Genomic DNA, 17005 nt, shown 5'->3' with positions numbered 1-17005 from the left:
GACTGGTTAAACTGGCAAACTGTTCTATCATTAACTATTCTGTTTCTATCTTTTGAAATAGATTCTATTATTTCAAAATAGAATCTTGAAAGGCTGCCGAAGCAATTCCCAGATCAGCTGATACTTAGAATAATTAAGGCAGAGTTCCTTTGAGTCTCTTTCTCACACTTCCCTCTTTCCTGGGCAAAGCAAACTTTTCTGTATGGATCCCACTCCCATAATTACCCTTCTCTGTCCTCTCCATTCTGGGAATCTTCCTAGACATTCCATCTCTCCCTCCCTCCCCCTCCTCCCTCCCTCCCTCTGTGTGTGTGTATTTCAGTGGTGAAATCCAAATTTTTTAACTACCGGTTCTGTGGGCGTGGCTTGGCTTGGTGGGTGTGGCAGGGGAAGGATACTGCAAAATCTCCATTCCCTCCCCACTCCTGGAGGAAGGCTATTGCAAAATCTCCATTCCCACCCCACTCTGGGGCCAGCCAGAGGTGGTATTTGCTGGTTCTCTGAACTGCTCAAAATTTCCGCTACCGGTTCTCCAGAACCTGTCAGAACCTGCTGGATTTCACCCCTGGTGTATTTGTATATGCACATGTATGCATATACACATAAACAGTCAAACCTTGCCACTTAATGACATTTCCCCATTCTTGGCAAAAAAAAAATCTTTTAAGATTTCAGCACTGTCCCCTGAAAATTCTCACAATTTCTTGGGCAGTCTTACAATGTCCTAAAACATTTTATGTCTATTTTCTTTCCTGCCCAGGTCTGCCAGCCTTGGTAGTTGCAGTTTCAGTTGGCTTCACTCGGACTAAAGGATATGGAACAAATAGCTAGTAGGTTTCCTTGGGATAGAAGGATTGGAGAGCGGGGCAGATTAGAAACTAATGCAGTGTTGAATAGTTACTCCATTTCCATTGCTTGTCAATTCCATGAAGGTGAGGGTGAGAAGGGACTTCAAGGTACAAAGATCCATATTGGAAAGTGCCCCAAATCAAATATCATCTGATGAAGATTGGAGAGATGGGAGGTCACCTTACTGGCCAATGTCCAATGAGCCTCATTTTCTCTTTCTGATTTTAAATAACACCCTCTCATATCTTTGCACTGGACTGATTACTGATTACTTCCACCTTCATTTTTGATAATCTGGCCAGGCAGTTTTTAGATCCCATCAATGGCTCTTCTGATCACCCTAAGATCCTTTTGATCATTCCAAAATTCACCATTAAAGGTACAGGAAGATGGATCTCTTCTTTAGAGGAGATGGAACTAAGGCAAGATGGGTTGGTCATGTGGGGAGTCATCAGATATGGCAATTCTTTGGATGCTTGTTCCTGCTCTTGTTTAGTTTTGACATGGTGATTTTTTTCTTTTCTCTCCAGCTGCTGGCTGTCCCTTGAAGGAGGATTGCTGTATGCTTTTGTTGGTCCTGCTGCTGTGATTGTTCTGGTAAGAACTCAGATACATTTCTAGGGCACCAATGATCTGACTTGGGTGGATCTCATTCTTTGTTGTGACCTAGGCTTCCTGAGTCATTAAAACACACAAGTAGTCCCAAAAACCTCTTTTATTGCAATAGCTGTGAATTATATTCATTCACAGCTGAGTCCCAATTAGTTGCAAAAAGTCCTTCGGGATAATCACCAACCTTTATCTCCCTTGACACGCTGCCAAAGACCTACTTGGCAAAGCCACATGGAGTCCAGAGTCAAACAGAGATGCCGACTAGGAACAGAATTAACAACGTTGCTTTCCTGCAAAGGGCCCATGTGCCTTTGCTCCTCTTTTAAGCCTTATGGAGGGGCCAATCATCTCCAGGCCTTACTCCCAAGTTGTCCCTTTTAACTGTTCTTGCCTTCTGGCAGCTCTGCGCATGCGCGCACTAGGAACAGGCTCCTCCTGTTCCTCTGCCTCTCTGATATCCAACTCTGGAGGCTCCGGAGTCCGCGCATCACTCATCGCGCAGCCCTGGCCCCATCTCTGCCTCTGATGCAGAGCTCTTGTTTGGGCCTTCCCCAGACTTCAGGACTGGCCCATGGTCCTCCCCAGCCTCCTCACTGTCCGACTCCGCTGCCAGCTCCACAGGCTGCTGGCGGACCACAACATTCTTTCCCATTGGTGGGGTTTCCATTTCATTGACTTTATTGTGAACAGTCAAGAACCTATAAAGGCTTACTTAAAATCACACTTTTTGACTTGAGTTGATGGAAAAAATAGAGAGCAGTAGTAAGAGGAGGGGAGGGAATAGAAGTCCAAACTTTCCAGCCCGGTCTGGATGATATCCCTAACATTTCCCATTGGTGCTGGGTGCTTTCCCTCTACCTAGACATTTCTTAACCAAGTGAGGATGGGAGCCAGGATGGAAGGCCTCACATCTTCTGAGGAATAAGAGGGACTGTTTGGATTGGTAGAAGAAAAACCGCCCTCCTTGGGGAGTTTAGTGGCCACCAAAAATTGCATGAAGAGCCAGTCAGGCTAAAGAGTGGAATTCATCCCACTTCCTCAGCTTTTGAGAGAGAAAAAATGATATGATCACTACATCATAGGCTTTATCCAAATTGGATTCAGAAGGAGAGGAACCTTCTGTTTTCATTTCCATCCCTGGAAACTGTGATCAAAGCTATTAGACACAGACACACTGTGGATAATTTGCTTTTGAATTATCTAGTGTGCCATATGAACCCTTACTACCAGTGCTTATTCAACAGACCAAACTGAAACATACCTTAGCCCTGTGCCTCATTGAGCCAGGATCTCGCTGAACTCTGTGCTTCCCTAGCTTAATCTGCTTTTGCAGTATAAAAATGACACCACTTCTCTTGAGATAAAGGTACAAGTTTGAAAAGGGCTGTAATATTCCCAGTACAGATATCTTAAAAGAATGATAAAGTGTGTAGTAAAAATTAATGAGAACCAAGATATAAAAGCCAACATTAATGCAACTAAATCCAGCTGTTCTAGTTAACAAGTTTACTTCCTATGAAAATCCTTCCTCCTTCTTTCCCCCCTCCCTCCCTCCCATCCTCCCTTCCTTCCTCTCAAAGTTCTTGAGAACTTAATTAGAATTTCTTATTGAACTTTTTTTTTTAAAAAAAATACTTTGTTATTAGAGGTGGTGGGGGAGAACTTCCTACAATGAGTTCCTCAGAGTCAATTTATTGAGGAGATGGGCATCAAATTTAATAAAATAAATAAATAAATCATGTAAATTTAATAAATAAATAAAAATAAATAAATAAACAATGTATTTCCTTACTAAATGGTGAAGCCACAGAGACTGCAGACAGCAAGAGAGACAATGGTGTAATGAAAAGCAGGATATTCACACACATATCTTGCCTTCCTGATTATTCAGAAAATATAAGAAGAATGGTGAAGAACGGTGAAGAATGACAAAGAAGGATGAATCTCACTGATATTCTCTTCTTGCCTGAAAGCAATATCAGGAAACAAATCCTCTTTTTCTCAAATGGAATCAGCATACCTTTTTAATAATTGGTATACTGATTTCCCTTTATTGTGGAATGTTGGCTTTTATGTTGTTACAGTCACTTGATCATCCGTTCTATATTTTATAGCCAGAGCGTCCAACTTTGGTAACTTTAACACTCGTGGACTTCAGTTCCCAACAGCTGGCTGCTGAATTCTGGGAGCTAAAGTCCATTGATCTTAAAACTGCCGTGATTGGATACCCCTGAAAATTTAGAGCAAATAATGGTTTAGTATAACTTTATTGTTATATCCATACAATGAAATTCACTTAACACCCAAAGACCAGGCCCAACACACATAACAATCCCCAAACACACTCCCACCCACCACAATTCCCCACCCCTAAACCACCCAAACATCCACACAACAGACCAAGTAATGCTGTCCAACAGCTCACTGATGGTGGCTCTTTAGTTCATTATTGAATGCAATTTTTATCTGGGATAAAAACTATTCAGAAAATGTGTGGTCCGAGTTTTAATCGTTCTGTATCTTCTGCCAGAAGGCAACAGTCCAAAAAGATTGTAAGCAGGATAGGAAGAGTCTCTGAGAATGATATGCAACTTTCTCAAACAGCGAGATTCGAAGATGTCGTCCAGGGCTGGTAGCTGGAGCCCGATGATATTCTGGGCAGTTTTAATGACTCTCTGTAGAGCTTTTTTGTCTGCTGCAGAGCTGCTCCCATACCATGCAAGAATGTCAGGACACTCTCAATGGTGCTGCGATAGTAGGACAGAAGTAGATGCTGGGATAGATTTATCTTCCTGAGCATTCTCAGGAAGTACAGCCTTTTCTGTGCCTTCTTCACAAGCATGTTAGCATTCATAGTCCATGAGAGGTCCTCCAAGATATAAATGCCCAGAAATTTAAAACTACCAACCCTTTCCACCTCCTCGCCATTTATGTACATCTCTCTTCCTCCTGAAGTCAATTATAAGTTCTTTAGTTTTTTTGGTGTTAAATGTAAGATTATTTTCTTTACACCACCATGTCAGCCCTTGTACTTCCTTTCTATAAGCAGACTCATGGTTTAGAAAGGAAAGAGTTCATGATCACTGCTTATCACAAATTTCTCTCCTATCCAGGTCAACATGCTGATTGGGATCATCGTATTTAACAAGCTGATGTCTCGAGATGGCATCTCAGATAAGTCCAAAAAGCAGCGAGCCGGGTAAGTCCCTGTGCAGTCTCAGCACCGACCCATGGAGATAGGGATGCACTTTTAAGCAAGTTTCCATCTTGGGTTGCCAGTAGCAACCATGTTTCCTCCCACCCTCTCTTGCCTAACCAATTGAAGACACCAAGAGAGAGAAAAAGAAAAAGAAAAAGGAAGAGGAAGAGGAAGGAATAGAACAGAAGAGTTTTTTATGCACCCCCTTGAACTGGATTCTTTCAGTATATCTGGGGAACAGATGTGGACAGGCATTCCTCAACTTACAACCACAATTGAGATCAGAATTTCTGTTGTTCTGCAAGGCAGTTATTAAGCACATTGCACTCTCTTTTATAATTTTTTCTCCCGTGGTTGTTAAGGGAACCATTGCAGAAGTTGAGTGAATCATGGTCAGTTCAGCTTCCCTGTTGACTTTGCTTGTCGGAAACTAGCCAGAAGGCCAGAAGCCAAATGGAGGTCACATGACCCTAGGATGTGGCAATTGTTGTAAAAAAGATGCCAGTTGCCGAGTGCCCAAATTTTGGCCATGTGACTGTGGGGATGCTGCAATGTTTGTAAGTGCAAGAACGTTTGTAAGTCACTTTTTTCAGCATCTTTATAACTTCAAATGGTCATTAAACGAATGGTTGTAAGTCAAGGAATTCCTATATACAAAAACAGTTGGTCTGAGTAGAAACCCGCCCCTACCCCCAAAATAAATTCCTTATAAATCTCATTTCAGTTGAATTCTGGTAGCAACTTGTAAGGGTCTGGGGCCTTCTGTGATGCTTCCAAACCTTTGTTCAGCTTTTTGAAATACTGCTCGTATTAATGAAAATAATATTTTTAGCCTCCAGTGACACTTTGACAAATGTATTCCTAAGAGGATTCTTGGAAGTCAGTTTGTATTTTTGATTTAGGTAAAACTCAGTGGCGTCTGTAGGGAGGAACTATGCCTGACAGTGAAAAATCAATATACTTAACACATCTTGTCCTATTATCTCCAAATTTGGGGCTAAAATCAAGAGGATAATCAATAGCCAGCATTGATTGCTGCATGTTAAAGAAGCATATGTCCTTCTGGGGTATGTCCCCAGTATTTGGTATTTATGAACACCAGGAATTAGACATTTTAAGCTTGGGGCTGGATGAAGATTTATTATATTAGGTCTAGAAGAGCACTGCGCTTGGCAGTGGAAGATCAATATATTTAGCATATCTTTTACGTGTGCCTATGTAGACACAGAAAATGCAATGCAATTTTTTTCTTAACTCTTGCGGGTAATATACCTCTGAAAGTAAACGGGTTCTTTTTTTTTTTAATGCAGGTAGTCCTCCACTGTATGGGAACCTGCCCATTATGGTTGTAAAGAGGATCACAACCCATTTTTACAATCGTTTTTTGCAGTGGTCATTAAGTTTTTGGCAGTGGTCATAGAGCAAATGCTGCAATTGTAAAACCAACCAGTTGCTTGCTATGGGTTGTATTTGCCGAGAACAGGAAGTAATTGTCAGTTTTCAGCAAAAACATCATAAAACACAGTCAAATGACCCTGGGACCAGGGGTGAAATGCTCCCGGTTCGGACCGGATTGCCCAATCCAGTAGCAATGGAGGCAGGTGGTTCAGAGAACCAGTAGCAAAAATCCCTGCCTCCTCCCCATGCCCAGCTGAGCCTCACAATCATCAGAGGCTTTTTTTTAACTTTTAAAAGCATTTTTTCTACAACCTCTTCGGCCGAAAAAATGCTTTTAAAAGTAAAAAAAAAAAGCCTCTGATGATTGCACAACTCAGATGGGATCGTCAAAGGCTTTTAAAAGAAAAAAAGCCTCTGCTGATCAGGCAACTCAGCTTGGATCGTCAGAGGCATTTAAAAGAAAAAAAGCTTCTGCCGATCAGGCAACACAGCTGGGATCGTTAGAGCCTTTTGAAAGCATTTTTTACAACCTCTTCGCCGAAGAGGTTGTAGAAAAAATGGTTTTAAAAGTAAAAAAAAAATTGGCCATGCCCACCCAGTCACATTACCACCCCCACCCCCACCAAGCCATGCCCACAGAACCGGTAGTAACAAATTTTAGATTTCACCGCTGGGCGGGATGTGTGTGTCTATTGGAACTTTGGAACCAGGTCATAAGTACCTAGAGGGGAATTCATTGTGACTTCTGAACAGTGTCTTTTATTACCTCTTGCCCTTTTTCCCTACTTTCTTCTCTTTTCTTTCCTCATTGTACTCTTCGCTTTTTCTCTTTTTTCTCTCTTTTTTAATTTTTTTTTTAAATTTAGTTTGTATTAGCGTTTCTTGTTGCTCTTAATGCTCTTAATCCACATTATTTATTTAAAAAATGAACAGGCTGAAGAAATTGGGTCTTTTCAGTTTGGAGAAGAGAATGCCGAAAGGAGGTTTTATAAACAAAGGAAAGTTACATGGGAGACATTCAATAATTATTTTCCAGGAATAATTAGGATCACAAATATGTATTCCAGCTTTTATACATGTTTTGGAGGGTCAATTCATATTAAACAATTTTTTCCTCCTTGCCTAGCTCCAAGAACATACCCTCTTTTCCTGAAAATAAGACATCCCCTGATAATAAGCCCAATCGGGCTTTTGAGCACATGTGCTAAAATAAGCCCCCTCCTGAAAATAAGCCCTCCCCAAAAATATTTAAACGCATGTGCAGCCGGTCCCCGCCATTTCCTCTGGTTACCTCTATGTGCCCCCAAAATAATAAGACCTCCCCGAAAATAAGGCCAAGCGCTTATTTTGGGGTTCAAAAAAATATAAGACAGGGTCTTATTTTTGGGGAAACATGGTACTGTAAATGTGGGCTGGTTGCTGAGCACCAGATGTAGTCATGTGACCACAGGAGGGGGGTGATGGTGTCTATTGGAACTTTGGGACCAGGTCATAAGTACCTTGAGGAGTATTCATTGTGACTTCTGAACAGTCACTAAATGGCCAGTTGTAAGTCAAGGACTACCTGTAGAAAAAGATGCTTAAAAATGTTTTAGTGACCCACAAACCTCTCATTGTCCTGCCAGATTTGGGTTAGTCAGAAAGACATGAAAATTGCCATATAAACACAGTCACCTTAGCAATGGATCCCCCCAGAAAACCTTATTTTCCATTCATAGTTCAAATAAGATTATAAGATTTCAAATAAGGATGTGCCGTGGTGGTGCGGTGGTTAGAATGCAGTACTGAAGGCTAACTCACTGCTCACTGTCAGGAGTTTGATCCTGACTGACTCAAGGTTGACTCAGCCTTCCATCTTTCTGAGGGCAGTAAAATGAGTCGGGGGCAATAGGCTGACTGTAAACTGCTTAGAGAGGGCTGTAAAGCACTGTGAAGCAGTATATAAGTCTAAGGTCTAAGTGGGAAGGAAGGAAGGAAGGAAGGAAGGAAGGAAGGAAGGAAGGAAGGAAGGAAGGAAGGGACAATAGGCTGACTCTGTAAACCGCTTAGAGAGGGCTGTAAAACACTGTGAAGCAGTATATAAGTCTAAGGGCTAAGTGGGAAGGAAGGAAGGAAGGAAGGAAGGAAGGAAGGAAGGAAGGAAGGAAGGAAGGAAGGGACAATAGGCTGACTCTGTAAATCGCTTAGAGAGGGCTGTAAAACACTGTGAAGCAATATATAAGTCTTAGGGCTATTGCTCTTGCTATTATGGGGGAATTAGTTAACATGCAGGACTCTTCTTTCAAGTGAAAGCCATGTCATTTTCAGATGTTTGCAATTCCTCTATGTAATTGGCACCCCTTTTCTTGAATTGTTCATGAGATTATCTTCCTCAATTTTTGAAAGATACAGTAAGTGAATTTTCCTGGAGGAAGCAGAAAAAAGTACTATGTCCTGGAGGACTCTTAAAATTGGAGGCCCTCCTTGATGGAAATGCCCCACTGAATATGACTTCGTTTGCCGCCATGATGTCATTTTGATACGTTTATGGGGAAAAAAAACACCAAGAGCTAAGAACAAATAACATTTATTGAAGAAAAGTTAGAAAGAATAAATCAAAAGTATGTTGGCACCAGCTGGCATTCAATAACTAGTCCTATTTATAAAACCGAAGTTCAAACCTTCTTGATGTTCATGTTCCTTCCTGTCCTACATAACAGATCGCCTGGGCCCCCCTTTTTTGAGCTAGTTGGCGTGCTTCCATCTGTGCTCTGTGGAGTCTTCAGATTTGCTTTTCTTTTATTTCTCACTGACTGTGAGATGCAAGTCACAGGAGCACATATGATGTTGCTTATGCTCTGTGAATTCCATGTTTAGATGTTAGCTTGGAATTGTTGGGAGGTACCTCAGATTGGCCGATGGTATAATCCTCAACTGGGAGGAAATTTGTCTTAGCCAGGATGAGGAAGTTGAAATCCTTTGGAGGGTTAAGATTTTATTTATTTAAGCATGGATTGGATACATAAAATAGATACAAATAAAAGAAACATTAGGACAGGGACAGTAGGCACGCTGGCGCTCTTATGCATGCCCCTTACAGACCTCTTGGGAATGGGGTGAGGTCAACAGTAGACAATCTTAGGTTAAAATTTTGGGGATTTTGGGATGAAACCACAGAGTCAGGTAGTGCATTCCAGGCATTGACCACTCTGTTGCTGAAGTTGTATTTTCTGCAATCGAGTTTGGAGCGGTTCACTTTAAGTGTGTATCTATTGTGTGCTCGTGTATTGTTGTGGTTGAAGCTGAAGTAGTCATGGACAGATAGGACATTGTAGCAGATAATTTTATGAGCTACGCTTAGGTCATACCAAAGGCAGCGTAGTTCTAAGTTTTCTAAGCCCAGAATTTCAAGTCTGGTGGCATAAGGTATTTTGTTGCGAGCAGAGGAGTGGAGGACTCTTCTTGTGAAATATTTCTGGACACGTTCAATTGTATTAATGTCCGATATGCAGTGCAGGTTCCAGACAGATGAGCTGTATTCAAGAATTGGTCTAGCAAATGTTTTGTATGCTCTAGTTAGTAGTGTGATATTACCGGAGAAGAAGCTACGTAAGATTAGGTTTACAACTCTTAATGCCTTTTTGGCGATGTTGTTACAGTGGGCTTTGGCACTTAGATCATTAGATATGAATACTCCAAGGTCCTTGACAGAGTGAGGGTTATCTACAAGGTTATGTCCACTCAGCATGTATTTTGTGTTCTGGTTCTTTTTGCCAAATTTGAACCTTTCCCTTATTTTCAGAAACATATTGTAATAAGGCTGGGAGTGATGTGTTTACTGAAGATTTGTAACCTAAGAGAAAGAAATTGACAAGTGGAGTTGTGAAGTAGACCAGCCTTCCAAAGGGTGACTTCTGCTGGTCTCCCAAACAGAAAGCCCAAACACAGACCTTGGGATCATCTGGTGTTGCCTCATCCTAGGCAAAGTGTTTCTAACTATTATTTGTTTTTGCAATGGTCAGATTTGTACTTATCTTTATACAGATATTCATATTTATCAAAAGAACATTACAAATTCAAATGAGCAAAATTAAAGGCTTAAAGTATGATAGGAACAATAGGCACGTTAGTGCACTTACTCTCTCCCCTGGAAGGACCTCTTAAGTATGGGGTGAGGTCCGCTAAAGTTAAGTTATAATTAAAACTAGGAAAGCTAGTGGCTGAAACAACTGAACCAGGTAAAATGTTCCAGACTTTGATAATTCTGTTACAAAAATTGATTTTTTTTACAATCGAGTTTGGAATGGTTTACGTTAAGTTTCAAACAATTATTTGTATGCGTTATGTTACAACTGAAACTAAAAAACTCATTTACCAGTAAAACATTCCTATGTACAATTTTGTATGCAATGCCTAAGTCTAACTACAAACGTTGCAGTTCTAAGTTTTCCAAACCAAAAATTTTAGGTCTATTAGCATAAAGTATTCTACTGTGGACAGGAGAGTGCAAAACTTTTCTTGTAAAATACTCCTGAACTCACACAATTCTTTTAATGTATGAATCTTGTCTGTGGTTGGAGAGGTTTATTTGCTAACTCTCACGGATAAGGTGGAAACATCCCCCAGATGTTCTGCTGCAGAAAAAGAAGTTTTGTACCTGCTGATCCTTTCTGCAAGCTAAGCCATTTCCTTCTCGGGGAAAGAGGGGAGGGAGGGGCAGGGAAAGTGGGAGGACAACGGTTAAATTGGATTTCATCAGAGCTCACACTGAGCACTTGAAAAGCCTCCAGCATAATGAACACTCCAAAATCCAAATCTATTTAGTTATGCAGTGTGAGGAAAAGAAACAGACGATGAGCAGCATCTCTGAAATCAGCACTTCCCATACAAAGCATCCTGGTTGTCTGGACCAATGTCAGAGGACTTAGACTGCACAAGTGGGCTGGGTCACATGGCAGAAAAAGCACCTTCGCCACCAGCCAGGACTGTGAATGTGATACGTCTCACCTGCGCTTTTTGCAATACAGGTAGTCCTCAATGTATAACCAAACTCTGGATGAGAATTTCCATTGCTAAGCATGGTGGAACACGGTGGCTCAGTGGCTAAGATGCTGAGCTTGTCGATCAAAAGGTCAGCGGTTCAGTGGTTCGAATCCCTAGTGCTGCGTAATGGGATGAGCTCCCGTTTCTTGTCCCAGCTTCTGCCAACCCAGCAGTTCGAAAGCACGTAAAAAATGCAAGTAGAAAAAATAGGAACCACCTTTGGTGGGAAGGGAACAGTGTTCCGTGTGGCTTTGGCATTGAGTCATGCCAGTCACATGACCACAGAGACATCTTCGGACAGTGCTGACTCTTTGGCTTTGAAACGGAGATGAGCAGCGCCCCCTAGAGTCGGGAACGACTAGCACATATATGCGAGGGGAACCTTTACCTTAAGCACGGTGGTTCAATAGTCATACCTGATTTTACCACCTTTTTCACCACAGCTGTTAAGTGAATCACTGCAGTTATTAAGTGACTTAATGCAGTCATTAAATGAAGCCAGCTTCCTCCATTGATTTTGCTTGTGAGAAGCTGGCTGGGAAGGTTGCAAACTCTGCAACCTTCCTAAATCCATGCTGGTTGTCCCACACCCAAATGTTGATCATGTGACCATGGGGATGCTGCGGCAGTCGTAAGTGCAGGTAACAGTTGTAAGTCCATTTTTCATTGCCATTGTGACTTTGTAATATTTGTAAGAAGAGAAGGGAAGGGAAGGGAAGGGAATAGGAGTTGAGTTGAGTTGAGCTGAGTTGAATTGAGTTGAGTTGAGTTGAGTTGAGTTGAATTGAATTCTTTATTGGCCAAGTGTGATTGGACACACAAGGAATTTGTCTTTGGTGCATACGCTCTCAGTGTACATGAAAGAAAAGATACATTCGTCAAGAATCATAAGGTACAACACTTAATGATAGTCATAGGGTACAAATAAGCAATCAGGAAACAATATCAATATAAATCGTAAGGATACCAGCAACATAAATGGAAGGAGATGGGTGATAGGAACGATGAGAAGATTAATAGTAGTGCAGACTTAGTAACTAGTTTGACAGTGTTGAGGGAATTATTTGTTTAGCAGAGTGATGGTGTTGGGGAATAAACTGTTCTTGTGTCTAGTTGTTCTGGTGTGCAGTGCTCTAAATCGAAGTCTACTTGTATTCTGTGGACATTCCTGCCCCTGAGCAAATGCACTGGGCTACCTTCTGCTCCCAACTATTTTGCCTTCAGCATCCAGGGAGCCGGCATGGGATGTTTAAGAAGGGTTTAATTTTTAAAGGTGATTTTTTTTTTTTTTTTTTTTTTGGAAAGCCCTGCTTGCTGAAAAGGCACTTTAGAAGACGTCTGCATATGTGAATCGCTTGCGCTGGCAATTCTTTTGGCAGGCAGCAGCAAGCTATAGCAAGTCACCCCAGCAACCCAGGGGCTGGGAAACTTTTTTTTTCCCCATTTCTCTCGCAAAGCGACAACTGCTTGTGGCTTTCCAAATTAGCCCTAGCAAACTCCTTGGCCTCCTGTACAGATTGTGATGGCCTGGAGTACAGCTGTGCCCTGTTGGTGGCTCCTTGTTTGTTTTAGCAAAGCTTCTTGCAGGAAACTTTGGTGATGCAATAATCTCAGGCTTTCAGCAGCTCAGATCTCCTTGGAAGAAAACAAATCTGATTCCCTTTAGTGAACTGGCAGTCTGCCTCTTTGAGAACAGCTCGCTTTTCCTTCACCGTGTTTTCTCCAAATCTACATGGCTGGAAACGGCCACTGCGTTTCCTTGCATTTGTTTTAACAAGCATTTAACAACCAAGCAAGGACGCTGGAATTAAAAGACAGAGTTAATTAATCGCATGCATGAACTACTGACTGCTTGCCCCCCCCATTTCTCTCTCTCTCTCTCTCTCTCTCTCTCTCTCTCTCTCTCTCTCTCTCTCCCTCCCTCCCTCCCTCTCTCTCTCTCTTCCTTGCTTTTAACGCATGCAAAGGACAGAGAGAAGAGGATGTAATGCAGACCATTACATATGGAGAAAACAATGAATCTTTTTTCAATTCTCGTGGAAAAGATGAAAAGAGTTGAGTGTACAGTTGAGCAGGGACATCAAAAAGGATATTTCTTTTTTTACATTCTTCTCAAATCAACTTCCAATCCATTCCAAAATTGGTCAGGTTTGCAATCTGGGCAAAATGACTAGGTGTCAACCAGGTGCATTTTAGCGTTTATTGATAGAAGCCCAGTTTCACTGCATGCCTGGCTGAGATATATTGTTCCCATCATCTCAAAAGAAACCTCAGTTGAGCCTTTGCCATTTTGAAGTGCAGGAAAATTTGACAACAGGAACTCAGTGTGAAAATATTCCAGCAATAAGACAGTGGAGGTTTTTTGGGTTTTTGTTTTTAGCCTGGAGCAAGTAGAGGAAAAGGGAGTCATATAAGAGATACATATAAAATCATGCAGGGTGCATTTTGCATTGTAATTCAGGATCCATCTGTTAGAAGGAACCATGTGGGGATTTAGAACCATCTTTTTCACACCACGTAGAATTAAATTGTGGCCTTCGGGCCAGGGGTCAGCAAACAAAATTGGGTGGTTGTAAAAGTGGATTGCATAGATTCATGGCAGGTCAGATTATCCATGGCTTTTTAGTGCTTCTGGGATCAGAGATAGCAGAGCTATTATAGACCAATAGTGGGAGCAGCCATCAGACTCTTAGCCATGTTTGTGAATGTTCTGAAGGCAGCTGGTTGTCCACTGTGTTGATGCAAGATGTTGATTCAGATGGGATCTTGACCTGATCTAACAAGTCTTATCTTATGTTCCATTGTGTAGAACAAGGAATGAAGAGTTCCTTTGTAACTTCCTAGTCATGTCTGTGTTATTGGTGGTCTTTCTTTTTTTAATGTGGAATTTTTGTTGTCTAGTTGAGTTGAGTTCTCTGCAGATTTTGTGGAACTGCGTGAAGCTTAGGAAGCAAGCTAATCCTTTGCCCAAAACAAAGTCTAATTCAAGGCAATGAGAGAAGCACTGAGTTTGTAAGTCATCTCAGATTTGAATAACTTGATCCAAGACAAGGATGCTTGAAGGAAGAAAGTCTTAATGAAGGAAATGAATTGAACGAGAAAGAAGAAGCAGGATCTTGCTGGTGAATTCTTTTCTGCAAGAACCCCTCATGAAACTGGAGAGCTCTCATTTCATACCACTATTCAACCTCGGAATCCTAAAAATCTGGGTTCATGCAGAGTAGAATCTCACTTTGACTTCAGAGACTGACCATATTTCTCAAGCATATTCATCCTCAAGCTGTTGCCTCCTGGGTATGTTGAACTTCTGTTCCAGTCATCTTCAGTACCATATCCTATAGCCCAGTAATGGCTAACCCTTTTTTCATCCCATGCCAGGAGCGGGGGTGGGGGGTGTTGCACGCATGTCCACACCCATAATTCTATGTGGAAGTTGGCAAACGGGCCATTTCTGGCCTCCAGACGGTTTCCGGGGGGTGGGGAAGGCTGTTTTCACCCTGCCCAGACTCCTAGAAAGTCTCTGAAGCCTGGGGAGAGAGAAAAATGGGCCTTCTCCACCACCCCCTGAGGCCCTCCAGAGGCAGGAAACAGCCTGTTTCCTTACAGAAGGTCCGGGAGGTGACCTCGCGTGCCCACCAATATGGCTATGCGTGCCACAGGTTCACCATCACGGATATAGCCTGACTGATTGATCAATTGACCATATCAAGAAACAATAAGGATCAACCATGCTGAAATAGAATTTTGAAAGATAATATAGTGGGGTCCATGGTGCTTTCTGAGCTTGGTTGTTTTGCAGACCTTGGTTGTTTTGTAGACGTTGTCTTGCGGATATTTCATTATCCACCTACATAACATCATCAATGCTGGAAAGGAGTGGGGTTTGCTCTCTGTTTATATACAAGTAGTTCACCCTGTCAGTTGTTGTAGGAGTGTTCTTGGTGGTTCCTTGATTAGACTATTCTTTACTCTTAGTCTGGGTTGGTATAATTTTTTGAATGGGGTATTGATTGTTGATAAGATAAAATGAAATGAAATTGAGATAAAATAGTGTGGTGTTATGGATGCCATGTGCCTTAACAGCACCAGGTTGAGATAGGGGAGTGGGAGGTAGACCTGAAGCACCCTGAGCTGTCTTTTAGTGCTTGTTCATCATCCAATGCGAAACTGCTGACCAACATCAGCCTTCCCGCAAAATGGTCCCAAGGCCTTTATCCAGCCAGCCTGTAGGCATTCCCCACTCTTTCCCCAATCCCCAATTTCCTGCAAATGGCTGCTGGGCCTATCCCTCTCACCTTCTCTGCTCCTCCTCCCCTCCTAGGGCATCGCTGTGGAGCTCCTGCGTGGTTCTTCCCCTCCTGGCGCTCACCTGGATGTCGGCTGTGCTTGCCATGACTGACCGGCGCTCCATCCTCTTTCAAGTCCTCTTTGCTGTCTTCAACTCCGTTCAGGGCTTCGTCATCATCACCGTCCACTGCTTTCTGCGCAGGGAGGTGGGCATTTAGAGTTGCCAGCTTGCTGGGTGTTCATTGGGCTGGAGGTGTTCCTGGGGTATACTTGAACAGGCCAATCTTGAGAATGGGGATGGGTAGTCCAAATCATTGACAATTCATATAATTTGCCCAAGCCCGTTGTTCAGCCCACTTTCTCAAAACTAAGACCGGTTCCGTGGAGAGAGATGCAGAGGTGGGTTTCAGCAGGTTCTGACCAGTTCTGGAGAACTGGTAGCGGAAATTTTGAGTAGTTCAGAGAACCAGTAGTAAAAAATCTGACTGGCCCTGCCCCCATCTATTCTCTGCCTCCCAAGTCCCAGCTGATCGGGAGGAAATAGGGATTTTGCAGTATCCTTCCCCTGGAGTGGGGAGGGAATGGAGATTTTACAGTTTCCTTCCTCTGCCACGCCCACCAAGTCACACCCACCAAGCCATGCCATGCCATGCCATGCCATGCCATGGCCACCAAGCCACGCCCACAGAACCGGTAGTAAAAAACTTTGAAACCCACCACTGGAGAGATGGTTCCGCAGACCAGAAGGGGCATGCTTTCGCATGCTGCCTGCATCCGAAGGATGGCTTTTCCCTTGTTTGTACAGCCTAGTTCCTGGCATCCCACAGCCCACTGCTGGTCCACAGACCAGGAGTTGGGAACCCCTATGCTACAGAGCAAGAAACATTTCATTATAGTGAAATCAATTGAGCTAAATGCCAGCAGTGTAAAGCCAACGCAATCCTAAATTGCATTAACAGAGAAATACAATCAAGATCAAGTGAAGTACTAATACCACTCTATAAAGCCCTAGGAAGGCCACACCTAGAGTACTGCATCCAGTTTTGGTCACCGCACTATAAAAAAGATGTTGAGACTCTAGAAAAAGTGCAGAGGAGAGCAACCAGGATGATTAGGGGACTGGAGACTAAAACGTATGAAGAACATTTGCAAGAATTGGGCATGGCTAGTCTAGTGAAGAGAAGGACCAGGGGAGACAACTTAGCAGTCTTCCAATATTTGAGGGACTGCCACAGAGAGAAAGGAGTCAAGCTATTTTCCAAAGCACCTGAAGGCCAGACAAGGAATAATGGATGGAAACTGACCAAGGAGAGATTCAACCTAGAAATGAGGAGGAACTTTCTGACAGTGAGAACTATCAACCAGTGGAACAGAAGTTGCCTTCGGAAGTTGTGGGAGCTTCACCACTTGAGACTTTCAAGAAAAGATTGGACTGCCATTTGTCAGAAATGGCATAGGAGGTTGGACTAGATGACTTAAAAGGTCCCTTCCAACTCCATTAATCTGTCTGCTAAAAAAAAATGGATCAAGTATTTTGGCAAACTCCAGGATGGATCTCCTTTAGCAGTGACCATCACACTGCCTCTGAAAAAGTCCAAGCAAGGAAATCCATCCTGAATGGAAGAATGGGAAGCCAGG

The 17005-nt window shown here is 42.6% G+C and overlaps 1 protein-coding gene across 1 annotated transcript in view; it reads left to right on the top strand.

The window, feature by feature from the left end:
* ADGRB2 (adhesion G protein-coupled receptor B2) overlaps positions 1-17005 on the top strand; it is a 329562-nt gene that overhangs the window by 286850 nt on the left and 25707 nt on the right. Inside the window, exons 20-23 of the mRNA XM_070949232.1 lie at positions 761-830; positions 1380-1446; positions 4575-4660; positions 15402-15573. Coding sequence (XP_070805333.1) covers positions 761-830; positions 1380-1446; positions 4575-4660; positions 15402-15573 — 395 coding nt within the window. The remainder of the gene's footprint in view (positions 1-760; positions 831-1379; positions 1447-4574; positions 4661-15401; positions 15574-17005) is intronic.

Source organism: Pituophis catenifer, unplaced genomic scaffold (assembly GCF_029215685.1).
Source record: "Pituophis catenifer annectens isolate HBS135680 unplaced genomic scaffold, rPitCat1.0.hap2 SCAF_9, whole genome shotgun sequence".
Taxonomy (NCBI): Eukaryota; Metazoa; Chordata; class Lepidosauria; order Squamata; family Colubridae; genus Pituophis; species Pituophis catenifer.
Note: the sequence above shows the minus strand (reverse complement) of the source record. Positions and strands in the feature narration are given on the sequence as shown.